General features: G+C 44.3%; 1 protein-coding gene across 1 annotated transcript in view; it reads left to right on the forward strand.

Annotated features, from left to right (window-relative positions):
- Positions 1–9,021: 9,021 nt before the first annotated feature.
- Positions 9,022–21,758, forward strand: part of rtf2 (replication termination factor 2) — a 42,959-nt gene continuing 30,222 nt past the window's right edge. Inside the window, exons 1-5 of the mRNA XM_056606757.1 lie at positions 9,022–9,188; positions 9,555–9,649; positions 9,797–9,890; positions 9,981–10,120; positions 12,985–13,063. Of these exons, the coding sequence (XP_056462732.1) occupies positions 9,120–9,188; positions 9,555–9,649; positions 9,797–9,890; positions 9,981–10,120; positions 12,985–13,063 (477 nt within the window). The 5' untranslated portion in view covers positions 9,022–9,119. The remainder of the gene's footprint in view (positions 9,189–9,554; positions 9,650–9,796; positions 9,891–9,980; positions 10,121–12,984; positions 13,064–21,758) is intronic.

Consider the following 21,758-nt stretch of genomic DNA (forward strand, 5'->3'; position numbering starts at 1 on the left):
AAGAAGGCCCGAGCATATAGCAGGAGGGTTGTGTGTGTTATGTCCGGTTTCCATTTGTGATTGTGTGTGTGTGTGTGTGTGTGTGTGTGTGTGTGTGTGTGTGTGTTTTTGTGTGTGTGTGTGTGTGTGTGTGTGTGTGTGTGTGTGTGTGTGTGTGTGTGTGTGTGTGTCTGTGTGTGTGTGTGTGTGTGTGTGTGTGCGTGTGTGCGTGTGTGCGTGCGTGTGTGTGTGTCTGTGTGTGTGTGTGTGTGTGTGTGTGTGTGTGTGTGTGTGTGTCTGTGTCTTTGTGTGGGTGTCAGTGTCTGTGTGTGTGTGTGTGTCTGTGTGTGTGTGTGTGTGTGTGTGTGTGTCTGTGTCTTTGTGTGGGTGTCAGTGTCTGTGTGTGTGTGTGTGTGTGTGTGTGTGTGTGTGTGTGTGTGTGTCTGTGTCTTTGTGTGGGTGTCAGTGTCTGTTTGTGTGTGTGTGTTTGGGTACTTGTGTCTTTAATCGCAATCATTGAATTGAAATGGACCAAACTAATTCAATGAAAGGTCTTTGGGTAAAGCCTTTTGAGAATCATCTCACTACCTATAGGATGTCCAGTCAATGTGCTGGATGCTTTTCTAAAATACCATTATTAATCACCATTTATGGAGCAGTCAGGCATTGCCTACAATAGATCCATACTTTTTAGTCTACTAACTTAGTGGTATGGTTATGCGGCAATACCATACCACAAAGTTAGACACATGATGTGTTGATGTCATGAGGGGGGGCATATGATATGCCCCCCCCCCCCATCATATGTCATCCATTCTATATATGTATTACATATATACAATTCAACCCGACTTGCTATTTCCCATTAAGGGTGTTAACACTGATCATCATAACAAAACAAAGTCAACTGGGAAAAGAAAGTCAACTTTGTGGTGTAGAAAAACAACTTGATCTCAAACAAAGGTATCCAGTAGAAGAGCCATGTGAGCTGCAGTCCCATGGAGCCATTCTCCCTCCCCCTTCTCCCGCCCTCGCCCTCCCCCCTCCCTCCCCCCTCCCTCCCCCCTCCCACCCATTCCCTCTAGGGCTTATGAAGGCCTTTCCTTATCTGGATAATTAACCAATCAGTCTGGGAGCGTCAGAACAGGTGACTGCAGGTGAGACCTACGGGTGTCTGTCTTCAACTCCTTACAGCCATCAATCACGGCCCCATCGCCGTCTAGGGGCCCAGTATGTGCCAATAGGCAAGCAGGTGAATCCCTAAATCATCTTTAATTGACTGCTGAGTAATAACACTGGTTGTTGAAAAACGTGGGAAAAAGTGTGAATCTTGCTCGCTCTGGACTTTGTATGATGTCTGTTGGCCGTAAAGAGAGCATTATTGTCGAGCACAGCTTTTATTCGCACTGATCAACAAAAAGTCGACCTCATGCAACGCCTCAAATGAAACGACTCAACGTGTCACATTAAGTTATGTATGAGAACACATGGCCCTCGTGGCTGTATATGTCAGTGCTGATGTTTCTGACAGTGCCAGCCCTGCCTTACAAGTCTCCACGAGGGAAAGAAAACGTTGGCAGGAAAGGAAATGGCGTGTCAGAATTTCTTCTTGCAGCCATCCCTTTAGGTTACAAGTAGACATACTCCAAACACATTGATTATGAGTTACCTGTTGAATGTAATATGACAACTTATACCTTGACTCTTGATCCCTCTTATTTATTTATCGTTCTACTACGTTAATCATGTTTTCGCCACCGATAAATATTACAGAAATTGGGCTCTTTGTTCTCATTGTGTCATAAAGCCTACCCATCACACAGGTTTAGGAGGATAAGGAAGTGTTGTCAGACAGATCTACACAGTGCCTAAGCTTAGAAGCAATAGGATGTCTGTCACAGTCCGAGTCAGATCCTGCCAGAGTATTCTGGACCCTTCTCTCAACTCTTCTCCCGAGCCTCATCTGAATGGATGGCCTGCCTTTTGACAACATAACGACGGACACACAGAGGGTAGTAATATCCCCACACTTTAGCATCGGCTATTTGTCAATGCATCAACATAGACAGGAGACTTATACACATGCAGACCCAACATGGATAAAGAGACAGAGAAATAGGTAGATGGACAGATAGATAGTTGATAGATCTCTAGATAGACCGAGATTTGTTATTGTGAGAGAAAGAGAGAGAGAGAGAGAGAGAGAGAGAGAGAGAGAGAGAGAGAGAGAGAGAGAGAGAGAGAAAGTACTGAATGAGGGATGTGGTATAATCTAGACGGGGAGGGAAATAGAAGAGTGAGAGAGCAAGTGACAGCGCAAGGTTGAGAGAGAGGGAGAGAGAGTGAATGAGAGAGAGCAAGCGAGACAGAAAGAGAGAGTGATCAGCATGCCTTGGAGATTAACTCCTTGCACGCCCTCCTTCTCCTTTTTAAAACAGAATTTACAGCTGATTAGCCCCCATTGTAAAGACAGGCACCAGCTCCCAGAAGACGCGCTGCTAAACATTTATGTAAGGCCAGATGCACAGAGCAGATGAAAAACACATGTCCGGGGGACCCCTTACAGAGAAATCTGTGAGGGGTCTGTGTGAAAAAGGCCACTGGCTGGAATTGAAGAGAATATCTTGAATGTCTGGGATATATATATATATATTTATATATGGAGATGTACATTTTATACATTGTTGATGGGACAGCAACATTAATTTGTGTTACTTACTTGGGGAATTTACCAAACATCACAAATAAGCTTTATAGTGTAAACATTTTTGGGGGATGGGAATTGTTTAGTTTTCTAATGAATAAACACAATATACTAGCAATGTACAAGCTATATAAATTCACCTTGATAGTGTAGTAACCAGCTAATGAATGTTTGAGACTGAAATTCATAACATCCCTTTTTCCATCTCTTAGGGAAGTCAAAAGGAGGATTGTTTCAATTGGAAATGAAGAAGGGTGTTTCCCTTAATGAGTTTGCCATCAAATGAGATCAGAATAGTCCATCCCACACCCACTCAGGACTGAACCGTAATATTTGATGTACAGGAAGATGTGACGTGATGAAATTGTTCCTAGTGAGCCTAAAAGATGTTTGTTATTGCCATCAGTGTTGATAAACCAACTATGACTCTTTCAATGCAAATACACTTTGAGAACCATTATCTATGCTACGCACTGATGATTCTTCCCGCCAAGGTGATGACTTACTTCCTTTCCAATTCCGGAACAGGGTTTTAAGCAAATTAGTGCAGGACACGTCATCGTCTGAATGTTTCCTTCACAATTTGATTAGATCCTGCAGATTGGACCAAACACAATAGCAAGAGAGCTAGTGTTAGCTTATTTCAAGCTTTGCAATATAGGAAATGAGGCTCAGCAGAAGCTTGTTATGAAATAATGAGCTGCCTTCCAGCGCCGACAAGTTAACATCATCACAATATTTAGGTTACATTGATTCGATTTGGAAGTAAATGAAGTAATATTTGGAACAAAATCTTTTTCCGTTGGCATACTTGAATTTTAAAGATTAATAGTATGACTGAAGTGGAAATTAGCTCACAAGGTTAAAAAGTCATTTTTCGTGTCACGTGTCATTAAGAATATCCGGGCAGATTTATCTGGCTTCAGCTGATGGCAGGAGGAACTATATAAACTATAAGCTGTATTACAAATAGGAAACTCAGAAATGAACTTCTCATAGCCCTCGTCTCACTGTGGGGCGACAGAGTGGTTCATAATCTTATCAGAGACAATTCTCATTTTCTTGAAGTTAAAAGATAAACAAACAAAATAAATAAATAAAACGTAACCAAAAAAAAAATGCACATGATACAAATAAAGAAAAGTTAAACGAAAGGAAAACAAGCTAAGATAAGCTTTTACGGCTAGGATATTTCCGATGTGAAACATTGAAGAGGGTAACAGGGCTAGCAGGCCTTTCTGCTAGCCTCCAGGCCCCTTGTCGCCTGGCGATGTGAGTCGTCCCAGTATATCAGCAACGGGGCCAAAGAGTAAACACTTAAAGGCCACAGGTATACCCCCTCACCCCTGGGTGACGCCTTTCATTGCTGGCCTTGCTGCCAGAACCTTTCGGGGATCCTGTCAAGCTAACAGGAGGTGACTGAGTCTCTGCTCCCAGAAAGAAACCAGCAATTGCTCCATTCAAACTTCAGGGATTCACAAAGACTTCTTACCTCCCTGGGCGCAGGGCGATTGTGCCACTTTGCCGCTGTGGAAAATCATCAGAAACTGTCACATGGTTACCGTTCCCTCACACCGTGGATGTGTGTATGGGTGTGTGTATGTGGGTGTGTGGCTATGTGCATGCGTGTGTCCTGACCATCTTCGACGCATGGGGTTTGGTTTGGCCGACAAAGAAGCCAGTAGTGTATAAGGTGAATAAATTGCTGAGCTGTGCTCTTCAGTGCAGGCAATAGATTCAAACTGTCACTAAAAGCAGGCAACGGTATGAGTGGTCTGCGGGGGCCTGCCAAAGCAATCATCTATTACTCTATCAGTCATGCTGAGAATAGTGGAACTGGAAAACATGGATCGAATCTTGTGGGTGTTCGAGTATATGTGTGTGTGTGTATGTGTGTCTGTGCGTGTGTGTGTGTTTGGTTGAGGGTATGGGTGCCGATGTGAATGTAAGCTTTCAACTAAATGCTTACGGAAATGTGGACAAACAATTTCAGCATTTTTTTTCTACGTTTTCTTGCAATAATATTCATTTAGTAACAGGAATATAGTAACTATGAAGTGAAAAAAAAAACATCAAATGATTGGTGACTCATTATAGTACCATAAACGCTGAGGAAAAAAATAATCATCCAACGTACATTATTTAAAGATTGCGATTCCGTTTTCAAGACAAACAGAAAAAGAGATGGGAAAATGAGTGTGGTTGAATGGTGTGTGTGGTAATCCATTCCATTCTCGGTATTCCACGTCATCTTTTCCCCATACTTTGGGTTCCCTCTTAAGGTTAGCTACGAGGAGCTAACCTTAAGGGTTGGCTCAGGGTTCTACAGTACTGCTGAAATTAATCCATATCTTCCTGAATCTTTTTGAATAAACCCATATAACACTAGATCAGAATACGCATCGCAGGCCTTGAATAAACCCCAACCCGGGGGTCCTTTCTGGGGGTTCAGTTTCATAAAAAGAGGTTTGGGGGGTTGGTTAGTCTTGTGTTTGGATGTAGTTGAAGAATAGCTTGAACAAAAGTCCTGTTAAAAGATACTTCTAGGAGTATCTGGACTGGATCCTTCTAGTTAGCAGGCTGATGAAATGTATCCCATTGTTAACCTTCCATCCGAGAAAAAATCCACCGGGCAAGCGAGATTTACCTTTTGACCGCAGCACCTTTTATAAACATGAGCGAATCACCTTCTGTTCACTTTGCTCTGATTTCCATCCTGAGAGAGAGAGAGCAAGAGAGCGACAGAGCGAGAGAGAGAGAGAGAGAGAGAGAGAGAGAGAGAGAGAGAGAGAGAGAGAGAGAGAGAGAGAGAGAGAGAGAGAGAGAGAGAGAGAGAGAGAGAAAGAGAGAGAGAGAGAGGCCTTGGCTCTAACAGAGATCATGGGTGGCTGGAGGGGCTGGAAAGGGGTTAAGGGGGCTGGCTCTACAGCAACCAACGCCAAAGTAAACACAGCAATTCCTTCCCAATTAGAAACGGTAAATGCATTGGATTCGGTGCTCTGCCACGACCGATCTGTGCAATTAATGCTAGCCGGGGTTTCTTTGCCGGGTCGGCCGCGGAAGGCTGAGATGGTTCAGATGGATATGGTTTCAGTTCAAGGCCAGGCAGGGGGAAGTCTGATTGGGCAGGTTGGACTCATCATGGAAGTATAAACAAAGAGGTTGGACGGAGGCTTGGTGGTCGGGGTTTTCTGTGGGTCAACCGTGAAGGGGGTGCAGGCCGGCAGCTGACCACTGAGATCCCTCCAGGAGAGGCTGCACTTTTTCGGGGCCGATGAAGGAGAGGAGGAAAATCGTTGACTGTAAAATGAATTATAAAAAAAAACACTTCCGTATTGGATATAAAATAGGGTGGAGTGCAATCAAAAGGGGGTGCAATGTCATAATGTATCATACCCCCAACATACCCCATAATTCTATAACATGAGATTCAGTGGTGAACACAACATGTAGTGAGGCATACTACTGGATCTTTAATAGGAATCGTTGAGCAACACGCCAAACCGCTACCAGCGACTTAATGAGTTCACTGCAAGTCGCTTTGGCCAAAGGTTTCTGCAGAATGATACAATGGATTACACTTTGGGCACTCCATTTGTGACGTCATGATCAGAAATTGTTATGCTTATTTGATTCATTTGATGTACTTACATGATTCTAGCATTTTTCTGGGTTATATTTCATGGTTGAATGCACTTTTTGTAAGTCGACTTGGACTAAATGCTAATGAATATAATGTAAAAAAAAAACATATCATAATATTTATACATATAAACACGCATGCAGCAAATCATTAAAAAACATGTGTGGTGTCTTCCAATTACTGATCATTTGATCAGCATGTTCAGTGGAGATCCCATTTTGAGTAGCATCTGTTAGTTAGGGAGTGAGGTTTTTTTTAAGTGTTGAGCTCCTTAAGGTAGGTGCAAACGTGTCCCTGGATCTATTGGCCCTTGAGCTGGAGAATTTCATAATAAACTGTGACATAAGCAAGTGAAGAGCCAGCAGAGTGCTGATGGAACAGGTGTTGCTGTTTCCCTGTTCTCATACTAACCAGTGGTCAGCACTGTTTTGAATACACTGCAATGCTTCTTCCGATCTTGTGTGAAGAACCAGGCTTGAAGACCAGAGACTGTGGTCAAACTTTCCGCATATGAGGAGACATTTTTAAGGTAGATTTGTTTTTACCTTAACATTTTTTACTTCTGGTTCCTGCCAGAAGTATTGTGATCACCAATGTTTGCATCAAGTGCATCACACATACAAATACTTTTGATTTCTTTGATTTAAACTATTGATAGAAAAAATGCTTATTACAGATCTGTAGCCTGCTGGAACGATTGGCACACCTGACCCCTGGCTGCTCATTACATGAGTTCTTTAACATGCAGAATGGCTTGAGTAAAACAATGGTAATAGGTAATACCTTAGATATAGAGGAACCAAAGAATCTAAAGCTTTGGTCCACACGGCATTGAAATCCCAAGTTGTAGCTTCTTTGGTAGAGAGTTGAACAGTGTGTTCAACATACTGTTGCTGTTGGTGGCTTGAAAGTTAATTTGATTATAGGTTAAATTGAAGTCAAATTCACCCAACCTTTTTTTGGCCTACAATAAGAACTTTAATTTAAGATGGATGAAGTCTACAGTATTTTGGAATGGGGAAAGTACATTTTCTCCATAATCTAAACCTTGTAAGACTTGGTTACAGGCGGTGGTGCAAAAGGTTCAGATGCTGTTGATTATTGGCTGACATTAATATACACACATGGTGATTTTTGTGCTTAAGGTTCTAAAAAATAAAAGATCCTGCGGGAAAACCCCAAAGCATTTACAATGTGTGGTGGAAAACGATTGGTTGGAAGGTCCGAAGAAGGTCAAACCACAGACATCAAACACAGCAAGAAGATCGGGAAATAGCAACAAGGAAGTGAAGCTAGCCATAGGCTTACATCAACCGGTTATTGTTTATTTTCAATGATTTCCATCGACTTTTTATATTATACTAATTAGAGGGGTTCTATTTTACCACCAGGTGTGATGTGGGAGAGTCACCTGGATGTATCCAGTGTACCCAGCCTACTCAGCCAATCATACATCTGGAGGGATACTAACAGGTGTGATGTCACCATAATAGGGTACCTTTTGAAAAGGTTTGTGCTGGCTCATCACACGTTATTAACATTTCCTTTTATATTGTACCATGGTTTACACAATATACAGTGAATGCTGATTTTTTGTCACAAATGTAAAAATAGATTAACAAAAAAATGGCAACATAATTGCACTTTCTCTGACAAAGCAGGAATACATAGAATACATTGGTGGCCCTCTTGTTTTTCCGTATTGGAAGGCCTGTTATCTCTGTGTGATCTTGTGAGCCATATCTCAGATCATCAGAAGCACTTTCTCAAACAAAGTTTACTAACACAACTACCACTCCATTTGTTCTAATGAAAATCCATACTAAACATTAAGCTCTGTGTGAGAAAGGGGGGAAATTCAATAAGACGCATAATACAATTTATAAATTACAGGAAGACATAATCGAACGAATGGCAACACAAAGGAGCAATGTGTGCATGGCTAAAGTCGTCCATCAAAATTGTTGCATATAACAGCAATGTGTTGTGACCAGAGGAAACAATGGAAATTCATATTTTTTTTATCCCGAATGGTTGATAGACGTTCAGTTTCAACATGTTTTCTGTGTAGAGTGTTAGTCAGGCCGCAACAGAGGTCTCCATTGAGGTGCCATTCCCCAAACTAATGGTCGCTCTTTGACAGGGACGTCGATGGTAAACTAATCTGCAGACCGTGAGGCACAGGAAACAGATCTCATTAGAACGCATTGCTGCTATCTTCCAAGGAAAGGTTCATCTTCAGACCACTCCGACATAGGCTAGGAAAGCCATGAACTTTGTAATGTCACTTACCTTTTTGAAAGGTTTGAGAATGTATGAGCTTGTATGTGTATGTTTTATGGTTTTAATAAATATTAAATGCAATAAACTTAAACATTTCGGAAAAACATGTTGGAAAAAGATTATCTAAGGGACATTGGTTTGACATTTCCCACAAATTACATTTAATTAAAGACGCAACTATATAGATATTACAATTTCAAACAGCATGTCATTGTTCATGTTCTTAGTTTCTGTATTTGTTAAGGCAACCTAAGTGTGATAAAATTATATTGATGAGCTGTCCTTCTTGTCTTATGGGGATGCCTCCGCACAGTGGCAACATCCTGAAATGACACCATAGGAAAGGAGGTAGGAAATGCAGCCACCAGGGGGCGATACAGAAATAATTTAACCTATTTCCGAGCTGTACGCATTTCTTGTTTGTTTACTAACTCTGGACTTCCTGCTTGACTGGAGTTCTTCTCTTTATCAACAAACTAACCCTTACCGGTCAACAATAACCTTTTCAAAATGGGATGTGATGGTGGCACTATCCCTAAAAGACACGAATTGGTGAAAGGCCCGAAGAAAGTGGAAAAGGTGCTCGTTATTATGTTATAGTTATGAGGTTACGTAGATTGTGGAGTGATGCTAGCTAATGCTAAGCTAGGTCATGACAAACTAACGTTACTTTAACTAAGTTAATTTGGGTTCTGTTGTATATTCATCTTGCTAACATTTTTGAATATTAAGCTTTGCATGTGATGTTACTAATTATGGCATTATCACTTAGGCTATAACATTATCACTAAGGCTAGCATTGCTATACAATATAATAACAATACAACTTACGTTATGCTAGTTGTATTTTTTTGACAAACTGTTAACCCTTCCATTTAGCTTCCGGGTAACATACGCTGAAAATGAATGTGTAAGTTAATACTTCTATGTACCTTGCCTGGCCAGGTGGACAAGAATGCAGAACTATTTGCCAAATGGAAATATTGCGCCCTGACCCAGGAGAAACTCAAACGGCCCATCATCACGTGTGAACTGGGAAGGTAACACCACTCTAGGTTTTTCCTTTCCTGAGAAGAATGTATCAATATCATGACAAAATGAATCAATAATGAATCAAAATGAATCTTATTGGGCATGCCCAAAAAGTAACATATATTTTTTAAACATAATAATTGACTTTCCTGTAGGCTCTACAACAAAGATGCTGTCATTGAGTATCTTCTTGATAAAACCGCTGAGAGACCACACGCAGACATTGTTTCTCACATCCGTGGGATGAAGGTAATGTTTAAAGCATAGCTTGTTAAAAAATATGTACCATTTACCAAATCCTAGAGGTTTCCTTATATCTATACCCCTTGTATTCATCAGGATATCCAGGAGCTGAATTTCACAGATAACCCGGAATGGGAAGGCGAAGGTAGAATCTCTAAAGGAGACCGTTACGAGGACATGCACTGTGCCATGTTCATTTGTCCCGTGGTGGGCCTGGAGATGAGCGGCAAACACAGGTCAGTGAAGATTGAGGAAAAAATACATACATTTGAATGTTTGTGGAATATATTCTCAATTATATATGTTCCATCTAGTAGAGCTGGCCCAAATACATCATTTCAAGCTTTGAATATAGCTGTTACGTTTCCAAACGAATATCCTTATATTAGGTCAAGAAAAACATAAAGAAACAATGTACATTCACAGAAAGCAGGTGGAGACGACTTCTGCTGAATCAAGTTTTAAAGGTCCGCTGGCATGAAAATCCCTTTATGAGGTTTTCTAACATTAATATGAGTTCCCCTAGCCTGCCTATGGTCCCCCAGTACCTAGAAATGGCGTTTGGTATAAAACGAGCACTAGGTATCCTGCTGCGCCTTTGAAAAATGGCGGTGGTGCCGCGAGGCACCACCGTTGGAGCCCCGCTGTCCGCTGCTGAGGCACCACCGCCGCGAGGCCCCACCGCCGTGGGGCGTTGGTGCCTCGGCAGCGGGCAGCAGTGCTCCGCCGGGAGACAATCGTGGGCAACAATCCCTTTCTCCTCCATGTCATGGTTCAGTCTATTCAGCTCGATTGATGTGGAAGTGGAGGATTATCTCAGCCATGGTTGAGAAGGAATTTGGGGGAAAGGAACTTTGGCTTTGGCTGTGATAATATATATTATATGATATAGATATCTATGTATAATATGATATTATTTAGATATTGAGCTCCAGGACTCCCGCCGGAGCACCCGGAGTGTTCTAGATATTTACCAAACAAGGCCAAAAGCTGTGTGGGCCTCGCCATTGTGATACATCCACTATAAACACGAGCGTATGATACCGTGGCCCCAAGCTGCTCAGGGCCACACCCCCACCCTCCACCTTGACCTGCCTCTAAAACACGGCACTTTTGTGGAAAGCTCATTGGGGGACTGGCTCGTAGTGGCTGTAATCCTGCACCAAGGCTGAATTTCTTAAACGCCTTCAAGTACTGTATTAGGGGCCCACTAGCACCTATATAAAAGCATCCATAAAGTAGCATGCCCTGGGACCTTTAATCAGCTGATAGTTTTTTCCATTTTTATTTCTAAAGTGGTTCAGTTGGATTCAAAAAACAAATGTGTTCTTTTAATAATGCAGAATAGCAAAACAACAGTATCACGTCAGTGGCTTTCGGATCCACTCATCAGGTCGCTCCCAACGTTCCCAACGCCTCAATGCAGACGAAACGTTTCTGACCACACATTTCCGTATTATGAGAGTAGGCCTACTTGCAATAATCACAAAGCAGAAGCTGGTTTGAGCATTGTGAAAGGTTTTGAATAAATATGACGGATTATATCACCTGTGTGATATAATCACACAGGTGCTACACTGCCATCTGGGGGATGGATAGCTAAAAAAGGAAAAACATGGCTACCCGTTCTATTCATATTTACTGAATAACCAACACGTTATTATCAGTAGGTAGATCTATTTGATGTGCTTTGGATTCATTTGAACATATAACTGCTTAATTATTAAAACCATTAACTGGCTGGGGGGTTCATGGATTACATATCCTCACGCTGGATGGTAGTCAAAGTGCTACCGGAATATTTGAATAATATTTGAATGGCTATCTACAAATCGAATGCTGTGTCTGAAATCACGCACTAACGTAAGTGCACTTACATTGAGTGCACTTCATTATCCCTAGAGTACCATTTCTTATAGGCGTAGTGCTCTCATTTCTACATTACACTGTCAAAACAGCTATCGCGCACCTACCGGATATGAGTTTGCAATTTGACGGTTCTAGCTTGGAATTGTGCGCTTCTTTTCAGATTCTTTAAATGTTATACGCAGTACTTTTTTAGATATTCTACTCTTAAAATACTATCTTTTTTTTAACATGGGACAGCCGTCCTCCCATACGTCAAACTGTTTAAGGCGTAACTAAATCAATTTTCAACCGTTTATCATCGTTCAAACCATTATACAAATCTACACACTTGTATCTTCAATAATATCGATTCAATAATAACAGAATTTCGATATCATTTAAACTTTCTTCAGAATCACAGTTTTAGTTTCATAACGGCTTAGTTTTCAGCTGTTTTCATTGAAGACGTCTGCCCATTCTGACACTCCTACTTCTTAAGACATCATAACTCAATCATTTTTGTTCAACCGTTTACCTTTGTTCAAACCATTTAACAAATCTACACACTTGAATAATATCCAAACAGAATTTCTATATAATTTAAACTTTATTCAAAATCACAGTTTTAGTTTCATACCGGCTTTCTTTTCAGTTGGTCTCATGGATTTACGTTGACGCTGGAGCGTGAGGACGTTCAGCAGTGTTGCCAGATTGGGCAGTTTTTCCTGCCAGATTGGGCTACTTTTGGAGGATGTTCAGGCAGTGTTGCCAGATTGGGCTGTTTTTCCCGCTCTATTGGGCTACTTTTAATCACGCACGGCTTGCTATTGTCTTAAAGACACACGCGCAAGCGCACGCGCGCGCATGCACACACACACACACACACACACACACACACACACACACACACACACACACACACACACACACACACACACACACACACACACACACACACACCAGCAGTGCAATACATTTGACCTTTCAGATTTTTCAGTTCAATATTCATTTTAGAGTTCTACATTTTTAGCAATGCTTTGCGCTTTTCATTCAGCTGTCACTTTATTTGTTTTCAACCATTTACACTTTCTTAAATGGTGTGCATGTTTACATTGTTTACTCCATTTAGACTTTTGTTCAAATTCCTTCACTTTATTTTTTTTGTAGGCCTAATTCTGCACTCACCGCATTTTCTGCAGGAAATGCATTTTCTAGTTATTATTATTAATCAAGTTATAACTTTTACCTCTAGGTTTTGCTACCTCCAGAAATGTGGCTGTGTGTTTTCAGACCGGGCCCTAAGGGAGGTAAAGTCAGAGATCTGCCACAAGGTAAGAAAAAGCTTTCTAAAACCAAAATTATGTTTTTTATCAAATGATAAACAATTGCAAAGCAATAAAATACCTATTGTATTTTTTTTTCTTTTCAACATGCTTTGCATGTATTGGCAGGCGTAGAGTCGCTTTGGATTAAAGTGTCTTCTAAAGGCCCTAAGTATAAAGGTGCTGTAGGTACTATTTAAAGGTCGTAAAGAGGGGGAGCAGAAATGTGGATAAAGATTTGGAAAATGAACAACCCAAATAAATGTCTCCCCCCTCTCTGCTTCCTCCTGCCAAATGTGCTCCCTCATTACCTACGTTTCTACCTCATTAAGAAATGTTGCGTTCACATGATTGACAGGCAGGATTGTGAACTGAACACTTGAATCTTGCCTACAGGACCTTATTAACCATTGTTATAAACTTTTATAAAACATTTTTTCACTGTATTATTTCATATCTTCCTGGTGGAAAATATACAGACAAGTCTCTATTGTACAGGGACTGTCAAGTGCCATCCGCGGTAACCCCTTCATGCTGATGATGATTACGAGCCTTTATTAAGTTATAATTCAGTAATATTTCCATTTCCTCATTTAGTTCTTATAATTATATTCATTCGTCATTAAGAAACGCAATGGTCCCCCTGTGGCTAGGACACAGTGTACAATGGAGGTCCAGCTTTTATCATGTTTGTGCATCGCAGAAAAATAACATCCTAGCTTAGGTCTTGGGTTCTCTAAGTAATTGATGCTCTTTGTCTGCTGATGAGATGTGATTGTCCTTGCATGGTCAGTTTGTGGCTAAAATATGAAGTCTGGCCAAATGCATAAGCCCAACATTTACCCTGACTACCCACTTGTAACACACCATAAAATGTATCGACATGCATTTATATTGCAATGCTGAGTAATGATAACTGATGAATCAATGGGCCACTAATTGATAATAGATCGACGTCCAAAGCCAATACAGTTTGCTTTTGTTACTTTTTTAATACCCCTCTACAGCATACAACAGTTTGTACACAGTATGTACCCACTCATTTTAGGTTTTCATACAACTTTAATGACATTCTTTAATTAAATTAAACAAAGATCGTGAGCAAGTAATGAATAACTTTTTTCCAGGGTTAGATAATGATCAGATAATGGTTTAGTGCAGTGCATGACATGTCCAAAAATAGCTATAGAACCTTGTTCCCTGAGCTTTTTGGGAGAGAGAATGTCTGGTCGCGTTTCTTTTACTGTGGGAAAATTGAAGAGTAGTAGACCGCTAAATCCCTCATGAATTGTTGGGTAAAACAAAAACAACCAAACAAAACAGAACATCGGCACCATGGGAACCAGATAGCTTGCTCTACATTTCGTCTGAAGATACTATGGGTTTCATTTAAGAGCTGACAGGAAGCGGACTATCTCCATCTCTATTAGAGTACAATCCAATGGATCCAATACATTGACATTAAATTAACATAATATGACTCATTCCCAGTAACTAAGCAACCTCTTGGTACACAGGCAATTTACAGTGTGCATAAAAACCAAACGTACATATATATGGAGGCGGTGGCATATTATGTTGCGCTGTGGATATCCCAAGCCAACATATACCACTCAGAGCATGGACATTTCCGGCTATCACCCAAGTGCCGATACCATGCTCTCTTATTCTTTCACACCGAGACTATTTTTAATGGTTCATGTAGCTGATGAGAAACAGCTGTGTGTGTGTGTGTGTGTTTTCCTTGCACGCTCCATGCAGGCATTGACTACAGGTTAAGTGCTTCTCTCTGCCAGGGATTTTCCGGCAAGTGTGGCACTACCAGTAAATGCTCTGACTCTCGGATAAGAAAAATCTGAGGTGTGACTTGACCTTCACACATTTCATCCAGGACCCCAAAAGCCTGGATCTTAAGGGCTCTTTATAGTTCAGAGATCACGCAACGCAAGGGGGTTACGGACCCCTTACGTCCTTGCGGACCCTCCTTGCGTACACTGCAAGGGCTGGACGACGTGCGCCTCCCAAAAATTGTAACCTTCCGTCGAGGCGACGCTGCAGCAAGGGCTGTGATTAGTCCGCTAACTAAAACACGACGCAGATGCATATACGTTCACGTCTGTGTGGTCATTGCGTTGCGGGAACGTGGGACCATAAAAAGGCCTTTACTTCTCTCCTGAAATTTGCATAATCCAAGTTGAACACAGGCTAACCAGTTAAACCTGCACTCTGCAGGGTATTTATTACCTCTGTGGTTGCAAGTGGTGTATGCATCTGCATCTTACAGTATTGTTGGTGTATGGCAGAACAATATTCGTTTCCTTTTGTTAAGGTGAAAACATGAAGATGTTTTTCTTCTTGCTGATGTGGAAAATGCTAAATCTTGGTAAATCTTAATATATGGTATTTATGAAAAATAGTTCACATTTCATGTTATTTTCCCCCCTGTTGGGTATAAAGCAGTTAAACCAAATGATAGTGATAATAATGTGTTAAGTTGGAATGGTTGTGAAATTTTCCATTTTATTACAATCTTTTTAACGAAATTTTAAAGAACATTTTACATTTTAAAAGGGTAATTTTAGTGGCCAAAAAGTGTGTGTGTGTGTGTGTGTGTGTGTTCCTTGCAGCCATTGACAACAGATTAAGTGTTTCTCTTTGCTAGTGATTATCCGGCAAATTTGGCAACACCAGTAAATGCTCTGATTTTCGGATAAGAAAATATCTGAGTTGTGACTTGCCTTTCCCACATTTCATCCGTCCCCAAAACCCTGGAAACTAAATTGCCAATTTTGGATCCTTCATCTCCCCTGAAAAAAATGAAAATGCTAATTTTAGTGGCCAAAAAGTGGTGTGTGTGCTCTTAAGTGCATGTGAGGGAAGTAAACGCACATGCAATCCTGTGTGACATACAATCCTTATCACCAGCACATTCTCTTTGGCCTTTGTGACACATTCAGGCTATTTAAAGACTTAAAATAGATAATAATATAATAATATAATAATATAGCGTTGAAACACAGGACACAAAAACAATAGCATTTATTAAATGACATGAAATGTAATTAGTAATGTTTTATTAAGTATTGTTACATCCAGTACATGAGGAGCAATTAGGCCAAACAGAGTATAGTTATTCCAGCACCCGAGTCGGTTCGGTCTCTTTTTTCTCTCTCTGGCTAGCTTACAAACTGTTTTTCTGAGATGCGCCTATACTCCTTGCATCTTCATTATTATTGAGGTGCCTCTCTCTTGGCCTCCTCCGGTTTAGGGGCCTCTGCCTTGGCCTCCTTTGGCTTAGGGCCCTCTGCAGGCTTGGGAGACCTATACCGCCTCTGCTTTAGGGGCCGCCACACCACACAGTTTCTTGGCCATTTCTGAATCCGTTTGAATGAAGACACACCCTTTTCTACTTAAATTGTTCTGCTTATCTAGAGAATGGAACCTCGGCTTCTGAGTTGGAATTCTTTTTTGTAAATTCCTCTTTCCTGCGATCAAGTTCAGACTCAACTGAGGCCTATTCGTCCGTTATGTTTATTAGCATTCTCACAAGCTTCCACTTCAGCTTTGTTTGCTGTCTCTTTGTCCAGAACACCAGAAGCTGTTCTCTCCAGTGCCTTTATTTCCCATTGAACCTTGTTAATATGTTTTAATTTTTTTTGTATTTGCTACACCAATGCTCGTCCCCCCTGACTCTAAAAACAAAACCTACATTCTAGGCTTAAAGAAATATACATTTCAGTACAATATAACTGCAGAGATGGGACATGGCAGCTTGCTGTTTTAAGATTGCTGAACCAATGCTATCAACACAATCCTCTATACCGGGCTAGGGAAATTAATCTGGAGCCTATTGGCTCCCCCCTCAGCCAATAAACAGCGGAGACTTCAGGGGTCAACCACAGCACTGTGCCAACTCCCATAATGGTTAGTTTCATGCAGAATATTCAAGGCGCTGGTTCCTTCACGGAAAAAAGTGGAGCGCATCAACCCTAAGCGCATACAGCATGCGCGCTGTACACAAACATTCAGTCACGAAGGAGATTCAACCTTTTAAATTGAGCAGCAATACTTTTGAATGTGTTCATTTGAATTGTGTTTAAATATGCTACAGTGGTCATTTGTTTAGCCAATTCATGTCAAACAATGAGGGTTTTGATTGTAGCGTAGCCTGTGTGATAAAATAAATGTGTTGAAGGGTTGAAAAAAGTTGTTACATTTCGTGCACTCGCTGAAATTGATCGCTATAGACTACCGTAGGTTTATGAACTAAACGGCGGCAAGCTTTGCGGAGTACCGGTATTTAACAACCATGGCGACTCAAAATATGATCACACACTTCTTCTTCTTCTTTATATAGCCTGCCTATCAATTTTTTTAAGCGCAATAAACACAGACAATATCCGACCCATTTTTTTTCCAATTTCACCGGTGAAACCTTCCCGATCACATGACCGGCACCAGGGGTGGACTGGGAGAAAAATTCAGCCCTGGCATTTTCTCTCCAGACCAGCCCACTACATTATCAGGGTTGCCAACTTTGGGACTTTGGCTGGAGTGAGACTCTACAATATTAGTGTGAGCGGCTAATTTTTTGGACGACCCTTAACCCTAAAAAAATGTTTTATACAAAATAGTCCTCGTTTAGTATAAAGCCTCATCTATGAAAAAAAGTTAAAGAATGGAAACGCTTTTTCAAAATGTACAATCTGGGCCACCTTGAATCATCTGGGGAATTTAAAAGTGCCACTCGCCCGATTCTCAAGTATTCCAAGATATAGGCCTACCCTGGGCTAGGCTCTACCCCCTGTGAAAATCGACAAGATATACTATTTTGTATAGGCAAACGTCCCACCAATATTTATACCACTTGCTTACTCTCTATATGTCATTCATGGTTTTATTTTTATAATTTTTATTTTACTTTACATTTAATTCTTCATAATTCAGGCATTACAGAACTTTCATGGTCATAAATAAAAAATACTGTAACGACCTCGCCGGTGACATAATCATGTCGAGTCATTAGTTGAAGGTAGTTTTAATGGACCAAAAACCAGGTCACTCAAACCCGTAACATTGTAACAACATAGAAAACAACTGCTCTAAAACGGACCCAAAAAAACCCCGGTTACCCCGGCAACACGGTCTCACTCGCGTGCAGGCCCCCACCCTCCTGTTCCTCCAAGGCCCCCCCCCAGCTGACCCAATAACAAGAATAACACACAAGAATAACATTACAATCCCAGGGTCGCTACATTGCCTCCCCCCTTCAAAGTTCCTCGTCCTCGAGGGAACAAACAAAGTCTCGGAAGCGACCCGGCGCTCTCCTCTCCCTACGAGGCCGCGTTGGGGCCACGGGGGGCTGGGGAGAAGCGCCTGGGGGCGAGAGGGGCCCACGAGTGTCAGGCCCGGGGGCGAGCAGGGGGAAAGGGAGGGGCGGGGTTGGGGGCCAAGTTGCTGACTGTGGTGATCGACAGGGAGGGGAGACAAGGATAGGGTAAGGTGGGGACCCAGGGCCAGAACACTGAGGTGTGCGTGTCCGGGGCCCATTCGCACCGGTGCGGGGAGCTGTAGGGCTCGCTGGAGTAGGTTGAGGTGTGGCGGTGCCTCGATAAGGGGCCAACCGGTCTCTGTGGAGAGCCACCCTCCTTCCCCGAGGTGGTAGCTGGACCCTGTACACCACCTCCCCCATCCTCTCAAGGACCCTGCATGGCCCGATCCACTCGCTATCGAGCTTTGGGCATCTTCCCTTCTTTCTTTGCGGGCTGTAGGTCCAGACCAGCTCCCCAGCCTCAAAGTGCCTGCCACGGGAACGCACATCATAGTTCCTTTTCTGCCTCACCCCTGCGCTCAGCAGCTGTCCCCTGGCGAAGGAGTGAGCCGTCTCCAGGCGGTCCTGGAGTCTCCTGGCATACTCTGGGCCGGGAGGAACAGGGGGAGAATCGGGCGGCCGGCCAAACGCCAGGTCAGCTGGGGTGCGAAGCTCCCTGCCCAACATCAGCAGAGCAGGCGTGCAGGACGTCGACTCCTGGACAGCTGACCTGTATGCCATTAACACCAGAGGCAGATGATTGTCCCAGTCCCGCTGATGCTCAGCCGAGACAATGGCCAGCTGCTGCTCCATACAGCGATGAAATCGCTCCACCAAGCCGTCACTCTGTGGGTGCAGGGGGGTAGTACGGCTCTTCTGCATGTCCAGCCTGCTACATAAAGCCGCAAAGACACGGGATTCAAAATTTCTCCCCTGGTCACTGTGGATAGACTCCGCTGCCCCAAAACGGCTAATCATCCCCCCGACCAAAGCGTCCGCTATGGTCTCCGCCCCCTGGTCAGGCAGAGCGTACGCCTCCGGCCACTTGGTAAAATAGTCCATGGCCGTGAGGACATACTTGTTCCCCCTCTCTGTGCAGGGTAGCGGGCCCACCACATCCACCCCAACCCTCTCCATAGGGAACCCCACAGGGAACTGCTGTAGCTGGGCATGGGACCTTTCCGTGGGGCCTTTGCGGGCTGTGCAGCCATCACAGCGGCGACAGAAGTCCTCGACGTCCCTCTTGTGCTGCCCCCAGTAGAAGCCAAGGCGGAGGCGACGCAGGGTCTTTGTCACCCCAAAGTGACCTGAGCCCACGGCACCATGGACCGCTTGAAGCACTTCCCCACGCAGAGAGTGAGGCACCACCACCTGCCACCTCACCTCTCCGGTGGCGGGTTCCTTCCAGGCCCGCTGAAGCACGCCATCCCACAGTCGCAGGGCCTCGAACTTAGCCCACAGTCCCTTGGTGACCAGGGAGAGAACGGCCACTTCTTCCCATGGGGGCCGCCGCTGTTGGTCCAACCACTGGAGCACTGGTCGAAGGTCTGCATCCTCCTCCTGCTGCCGTCTCCATCCTGCGGTGTCGACCTCCCGGAGCTCACAGCAGATTGGGGACGCCACCTCCACCGCAGAACATCCCTCCTCCTGGCTGCACAGCTCCTTCTCGCGGCTCTCCCTCCTTTCACAGTTGCGGCAGCCATCCTGACTGCAGGGGCGTCGGGAGAGGGCGTCTGCATTAGCATGGCGTACCCCTGCCCTGTGCACCACACTGAAGCTGTAGGACTGCAGCTCCTCGATCCACCGTGCGACCTGCCCTTCTGGCTCCTTGAAAGACATGAGCCACTGGAGCGCGGAGTGGTCGGTCCTTACAGTGAAGTGACGGCCACAGAGGTAATATTTGAAGTGGCGTACAGCTCTAACGATGGCCAGCAGCTCGCGGCGAGTGACGCAGTAGCGGCGTTCCGCTTTGTTAAATGTCCTGCTGTAGTACGCCACCACCCGCTCCCCTTCCGGCCCCTCCTGTGCCAGCACGGCGCCATTGCCAACGTTACTAGCGTCCGTGTCCAGGATGAAGGGCAGGGCAGGGTCAGGAGGGGAGAGCACCGGGGCTTTGGTGAGAGCTCCCTTGAGTGTCTCGAAAGCAGACTGGCAATCCTCTGCCCACACAAACTCCCTGTCCTTCTGTAGCAGGCGGAACAGGGGAGCGGCCACACAGGAGAAGCCCCTCACAAAGCGTCTGTAGTAAGACGCCAGTCCGAGGAAGCTTTTCAGCTGTCTGGTGTCAGTGGGGGTGGGCCAGTCCTGGACAGCTTGCACTTTGTCCTCCATGGTGCTAATGCCTTCTTCCCCCACCCTGTGCCCAAGGAAAGTTACCTCTCTCCTCAGGAAATGGCACTTATCAGGATGGAGCTTCAAGCCCGCCGCAGCTACTCTCTCCAGAACCTGACGCAGCGAGGCAAGTGCTGTCTCGAAGGAGCCCCCGTGTGCCAGTATATCATCCAGGTAGACGATACACTGCTGCCGGGGGATGCCGGCGAGCACTCTGTCCATCAGCCTCTCGAAGGTCGCAGGTGCATTGCAGAGGCCGAAAGGGAGGACCCGAAACTGCCACAGTCCTCTGCTAGTGCAGAATGCAGTCTTGGGTCTGGCGTCAGGGGCGAGAGGGCACTGGAAGTAGCCAGAGCGGAGATCGAGTGAGGAGAACCAGGACGACCCAGCTACGACATCTAAGGCCTCATCAATGCGCGGGATGGGGTAGGAGTCCTTCTTCGTCACTGCGTTAAGTGGCCTGTAGTCGACACAGAATCTCCACTTACCCCCCTTCTTAGGCACCATCACCACGGCTGCTGCCCAGGGACTATCTGAGGGCTCTATGAGGCCTGCCTGCTGCATCTCCCACAGCGCCTGGTCCGCAGCCTCCTGGCGGGCCAAGGGCAGGCGACGCGGGCGCATTCTGATGGGCCTGGCATCCCCAGTGTCGATCTCATGCTGCACCAGGTGCGTCTGACCCACATCGCTCTCGTTCAAGGCAAAGCTGTCCTTAAACTCTGCCAGTAGTAGCCACAGCTGCTCCTGCTGTTGAGGGTCTAGTCCATCACAGTGCCCCTGCCAAATTGCCCGCACAGTCGACAGCACAGTCTCCTCACCTGTCTGAGGAAGCTGGGCAGGGCAGGGGAAGGGGCCCAGGCTCATGGGGTGGGGTGCTGGGGTGGCAAGGGAGTAGTCTGTAGGAGCCGAAACATTGACACAAGGGGGTGGGAGGGAGGGGGAAGGGTTGCAGGAGGAGGACTGAGACAATGGACAGGGATCGGGAAGACAGGGTGGTTGGAAGGTCTTTGCAAGGGGGTGAAGGGGGCCGGTGACGTGTGACTGTTCCATCTGAGCTGTTGT

This window comes from Gadus chalcogrammus, chromosome 13 (genome assembly GCF_026213295.1).
Source record: "Gadus chalcogrammus isolate NIFS_2021 chromosome 13, NIFS_Gcha_1.0, whole genome shotgun sequence".
Classification (NCBI taxonomy): Eukaryota; Metazoa; Chordata; class Actinopteri; order Gadiformes; family Gadidae; genus Gadus; species Gadus chalcogrammus.